This window comes from Gossypium hirsutum, chromosome D09 (assembly GCF_007990345.1).
Source record: "Gossypium hirsutum isolate 1008001.06 chromosome D09, Gossypium_hirsutum_v2.1, whole genome shotgun sequence".
In the NCBI taxonomy this organism is placed as follows: Eukaryota; Viridiplantae; Streptophyta; class Magnoliopsida; order Malvales; family Malvaceae; genus Gossypium; species Gossypium hirsutum.
The window spans coordinates 50,495,377-50,500,909 of NC_053445.1; the positions used below are offsets into that span (position 1 = coordinate 50,495,377).

At 31.9% G+C, this 5,533-nt stretch overlaps 1 protein-coding gene across 1 annotated transcript; it reads left to right on the top strand.

The window, feature by feature from the left end:
- The first annotated feature begins 1,105 nt into the window (after positions 1–1,105).
- Positions 1,106–3,623, top strand: LOC107890566 (2-hydroxy-palmitic acid dioxygenase mpo1). The gene is made up of 4 exons (XM_016815052.2): positions 1,106–1,572; positions 2,989–3,051; positions 3,149–3,220; positions 3,296–3,623. Exons 1-4 carry the CDS (start codon positions 1,216–1,218, stop codon positions 3,410–3,412), a joined length of 609 nt encoding a protein of 202 aa, XP_016670541.1. The 5' UTR covers positions 1,106–1,215; the 3' UTR covers positions 3,413–3,623.
- The last annotated feature ends 1,910 nt before the right edge of the window (positions 3,624–5,533 follow it).

Consider the following 5,533-nt stretch of genomic DNA (forward strand, 5'->3'; position numbering starts at 1 on the left):
TCTCATATTCTTCACTACATAATATGTGTCTAAAATTTGAAGGTTAAATGTTAAAATTAAAATTTTAATCAAATGTCAATTCATCACTGCAAAATAATTTTTATTTTATTCAAAGTAAGAAAATTTAATAAAGCTATTTGATTTTCCTCTTTTTTTCGTCCTCTTCCCCCTTTATTCCTTTTTTTTTTCTTTGAATCTTTCAATTCATGTCTTCTCACCTCATAATCCCTCGTTTTTCCTTTTAGTTTCTTAGAAATTTTTGTAGGGTTTCCTTAGTTGGGCATGTAAGGATATATTACTTACAACTTTTTTTTTTCATTCTTCTGCTTGTTTGAATCTTGTGTTATTTCATCTTTATTCATCGAATTAGCATTCATATTTCTCATATTTCGTTATATAAAACGTTAATTTGATCTTACCAGACTTTTTAGTTTGCTGCTTAGCTTTCCCAGCGTAGATTTTATGGTTTTTTTTAGTCTTAACATTTAATCTAGATTCATGTTATTGCTTGCTTACTTATTTCTCTTATTTCAACTTTGAGTTTTTTATTACTATTCAAGATTAACTTAAGAATTTTTGTTGTGTGTAATTATTAATTTCACTCTAAATTTTCTTTAGCCCCAAAACATGGGGTCTAATACACCAATTAAATTTAAAATCTGTTAAATTTTAACATGATTCATTCAACTGTAGAAAAAAATGAGTATATATCTCAACACCCCCAAAACTGAAAATTTGTCTGAAGATGGTGAGGATGATGGGGTTAAAATTTTAATTTTAACCTTTTAACATTTAGACACAATATTCTGCAATGAAAAGTATTAGAAGAGAGAAAAATAAAGGAGAAAAAGAGAAATTTAAATTGTTCAAAAAAATAAAAGTATAGGGACTAGTTGTATAATTTAATCTAAAATTTTAATTTGATATGATGAAATAACGGGCCACGTCAGATTGCGGTTACACCATTAACAGCCGTTAACAACTCAGTGACTATTTCATAACAAAACGATAGCGTAAGTGACTAAAACATAACCTTTCAAACATAAGTGACTAAAATGTAATCTGAAGCAAATAAAAGTGACTATTTCGGTAGTTTACCCGTCTAAAACCCACTTCAAATTTAACCCTAGCAAAACAAAAACCGGTTTCTTCTATTTCACACTCTTGATTTTTTCCCGAGAAAATAAAAACAAACAGAAAATAACTCTTTTCCAGATGGGAAAACCACGATTGTTGGATCTTGAGAACCATTTTGCGTTTTATGGGGCATATCACAGTAACCCAATTAACATTTTGATACATACTTTATTTGTCTGGCCGATATTTTTCACATCTCTTATACTTTTCTACTTCACCCCAGCTTTCTGTGATCTTTCTCAATCTGGGATTGTCCCTTCTGGATTTAATTATGCTTTGGTTCTCAATTATGGATCTGCTTTTTCTATTTTCCTAGGCTTGTTTTATGTAGTTTTGGATAAGAAAGCTGGGTCTTTGGCCGCTTTGCTGTGCTTAGCTTGCTGGGTTGGAGCTAGTTTCATCGCTGCAAAACTTGGCTATTCTCTGGCCTGGAAGGTAAATTTTTGTTCTTTTGTTGTAAAGTATCAGCCTTGGTTTGATTGAATGATTGGAATTTTCTGAATGAATTGTCATTGTGGTAGATTGACTTCTTGGGTTTTGCATGTTAAGTTCCGTGTTGGAATCTTTGTACTTGTCGGAAACCTTTTCTTATGGAAATTAGATAGAGACATTACCGAACTGTTGAGTACGACACTTCGAAGATTTCTCTCGAATGAGTCTGCACCTTGAGCTAACCTGCTCTTTGAAACCCCTCACTTCACTCACCGAGGTATATGTCCCTTAGTTTCCAACAAAATCAGCATGTTTCGGGCCAGTTCCAAACCTCAATGCTCTCTAGCTCCCTATTTCTTTATCGCAGAATGAGTTCACCGATGAGTTCCTTTAAGTTCAGTCATCGATTCTACGATTTTGATTTATTGTTTAATGACTTCCTTGGTGAAATTCTCGTTAATAGTAAACCGGTTGACACATTTGTTATAGTCACCAAAATCCCCATTAACCTAAAATATTGAGGCTTTGTTTATCTCAAGTTTATTGGAATATGCTTTTAGCTTGAATGCAGCTTTGTTTCTCTCATTGGAGAAACGTAAGAGCATTTCCATGGTGCTGTTAATGCCAAGTTGATACCCAACTATTGAAGCTACAACCCCAACCTCATTGCACTGTTAACAGAAACCCGATCAAACCCCAAATTTTCAACGCTATTGATCAACCAAAATAAGCCCATTATCTTCAATAGAAAACGTTTTAGGTGAAATTTCTGTTCTCACTTTGGTTTCTTAAGAGCTTATTCATTCTTCTGAGTCTGTGCCTGCTACAAACTTATAATTAAGGAACCCAAATTTTCTTGCATTTTGCTTCACTTTCTGGCTAGCCAAACAACCTACAAAACAAAATTCCACCCCTTTCCTTTTCTTAGCCCTCCCCCATGATAAAAATAACAAAAAAAAAATTTCACCTCAAATCTTTATTCACAAAAAATATTGGAAGCACATGGCTCGAGGCCTGCAAAATCACACTCAGGTTTTGCTTAAATGGAAATAGCAAAGAAAGGAAAGTGGAGACTTTGAGTGGGAAATGAAGCGTTTAACAAAATTTGGAGAAGCTGAAAGAAGAGAAATCGAGTTGAAGAATTAGAAATGCTTCATCGAGGGATGGATTGGTTGTGGGTGGTGGTGGAAGGCGAAGAAAACATGGATTATACTCAAATCAAAACAGCGAATCGAAGAGTAACTTTTCGTACAAAAGGAATAGTTACTTGTTATGTTGAAGAACTTGTCTATATTGCTTCTTGGATTGCAAACATAATTTAAACTTTTATGTTTTCAGTTATGTACATTCGGTTATCCGCTTTTGCCAAACATGGTTTTCCTTTCATTTCAAATCGTAACTCCATACTTTTCTGTTCAGGTTGTGCTGGTATCTCAATTGCTTTGTTGGACAGGACAGTTTCTTGGCCATGGAATTTTCGAGGTGAGCAATGTTGTAACCTGTACAATTTTTATTTTTATTTTTGCTTTAATCATCTTTTCTCGACTCTTTTAAAACCACTTGCTTATATTCATCATAGAAACGAGCACCCGCGCTGTTGGACAATCTTGTTCAAGCTTTACTAATGGCTCCTTTCTTTGTTTTGCTCGAGGTAGGGCGAAGTATCTTTCATGTTCCTTCATGCAAAGTTATAAACAGTGTAATTTGAGCTTTTGATTTGGTACAGGTTCTTCAATCATTATTTGGATACGAACCATATCCTGGTTTTCAGATGCGCGTAAATGCAAAGATCAAAGCCGAAATCAAGGAGTGGCAGGACAAGAAACTGAAAAAGGTTTCTTAGGTTACATTGTTGTAAGTTGTATGTTTGGTAACGAGTAAATTTAGGTTTAAGTATAATGTACTGTTGTGGTATAAGTGTTGTAAGGCAACATTGCATGGATTTTAATTATCCGTGAAAGCATTGCTATGAATTGAACAATATTTTGGTGTCTGGAGTAGGACCAGAGATGTAGTATATAATTATAATGCATTTATGTAGGTAATTTTAAATATCCATTCTAGACTGAGTTTGTGTTCTGAGTCAATTGGATAGACATCGATTTAGTTTAGGAAATTACATTAACTTTTTTCTTTCACGTCGAGTGTGTGTGTGTGAGTGTCCTATTCTAATACAGATGATGACAGTATCATAAGGCAATTAATTAGCATTGAAAAAATGGAAGATCCAATGAGTTCAATTTTCAATCCAATTTCTTAAGTACTTACATGACTCCAAATATATATCAACTTCAATCATAATAGGGGTTTTACAGGTTGAAAAAGAAATAGAGGTTTTACACTCTGGATCGTAAACCCAAATTCGATCAAATTTATACAACATTTGCTTTGATGCAAGTAGGTTGAGTTAGGTTAGGTCAAATGGGTTTGATTTTAAAAAGTGGGTGTTAGGTCAAATCGATTTTATTTTAAAATGTTCAAGTCTATCCCCGAACTCAATTCAAAAAAATTATTTAAATTTAACTATAAAAGAATATAAATATAATCTTATTTTATATTTTTATTATTATTTCTAAATAGTAAATTGTCCAAACTGGATTGGAAACAAACTCAAATCTGATTCAAAGTGGGTAAATTTGATTAAAAAATATCTCTAGATACAATTTAGGTCAAATGTTTGCTATTAGGCATATACTTTGCATAAGTTGTGGATTTAGTATGCGCACTTTAATTTGATCAATTTTAGTCTTTGTATTTTTCAAATTTTGACAATTTAACCTGACAAAACAGTAGCAGTTAAATACGTTAGGTTAAAAATTACTATAGTCATGTATTATGTGTAAAGTTAGAGATTTAGTTCATGTTCTCTAATAGGATCATTCTTAGTCATTATATTTTTTTTTCGGATTTCAAAATTTTAGTCTTATGTAAACGAAGAAAGCTAAATCTATTGACTGGACTTTCTGTAAATAATATGCGGATATGACAAGCTGACATGGCATTACACATTTGATAATATGTTTGACGCATCAAATTTTAAAAACAATAAAACTTGATGAATTTAATAATTGCCGTTTGGTTAGGACTAAAACTTAAAGATTCTAAAAGTACAGGGACTAAAAATAACTAGATTAAACTACAAATACTAAATCCATGACTTATCCGAAATACAGGGTCTAATAGCATATGGCTACTCTACTCTAATTTCTTGAACATTATTTAATTGCTATTGGGATTATTGTCGGTGCTTGTTTATAAGTACACGGTGAGAAATTAACATACGACCAAATTCAACACATGGAAAAACATTTTTTATTTTATTTATTAGATTAATAAATTCAACCATTTAAAATTAAAGTTTGACTTGGTGATTAACAAAATGGGGAAAGATGGATTAGGTTGTAAAATTAATAAATCAAAAGGAATGATAAATACAATTAAACCTTTTAAATATGATAACCCTGTATTTATTTCTAAATAATTTACATTATACTTATTTTATGATAACTGGAGGAGTCGTTTGTGTATATGATCAAGTCAGGTAGGAGAATATGAGAAACTTGATCCACTTGCACTCCAGCTTTTACCCAAGTAAATATTGTTTTGGGGAAAAAGGAACCCTAATTGTCATATTCAATCATGTTTTTTCACTCTCCCCCCAACTGGGTTCAACTAATGATTCCTTTGCTTTTAGTGCATGATGGTGATGGATATAAATTTTCAATTGAGATAATTAATTTCTTAAAGTAAAAACCCATTATTATTATTATTATTATTATTATTATTAAGACAATTGACAAGTTTTAGGGAAATGATGTTTCTTTAATTGCAGTTCTATTGTATTATATTTATAAGTCAATTGGGATTAGTGAAAAGCTTCAAAACAAAGCAAAAACTTGGCGTCTTCACGTGCGCCCCTGTTTCAAATTTAATGTCAATTTCTATTTTTGCAGATTTAGCACTT

Coding starts and splice junctions, on each gene's coding strand:
- LOC107890566 (XM_016815052.2), top strand. CDS start 1,216: ATGGGAAAACCACGATTGTTGGATCTTGAGAACCATTTTGCGTTTTAT. Junction 3,052..3,148: donor TTGGCCATGGAATTTTCGAG/GTGAGCAATGTT, acceptor TATTCATCATAG/AAACGAGCACCCGCGCTGTT. Junction 3,221..3,295: donor CTTTCTTTGTTTTGCTCGAG/GTAGGGCGAAGT, acceptor GATTTGGTACAG/GTTCTTCAATCATTATTTGG.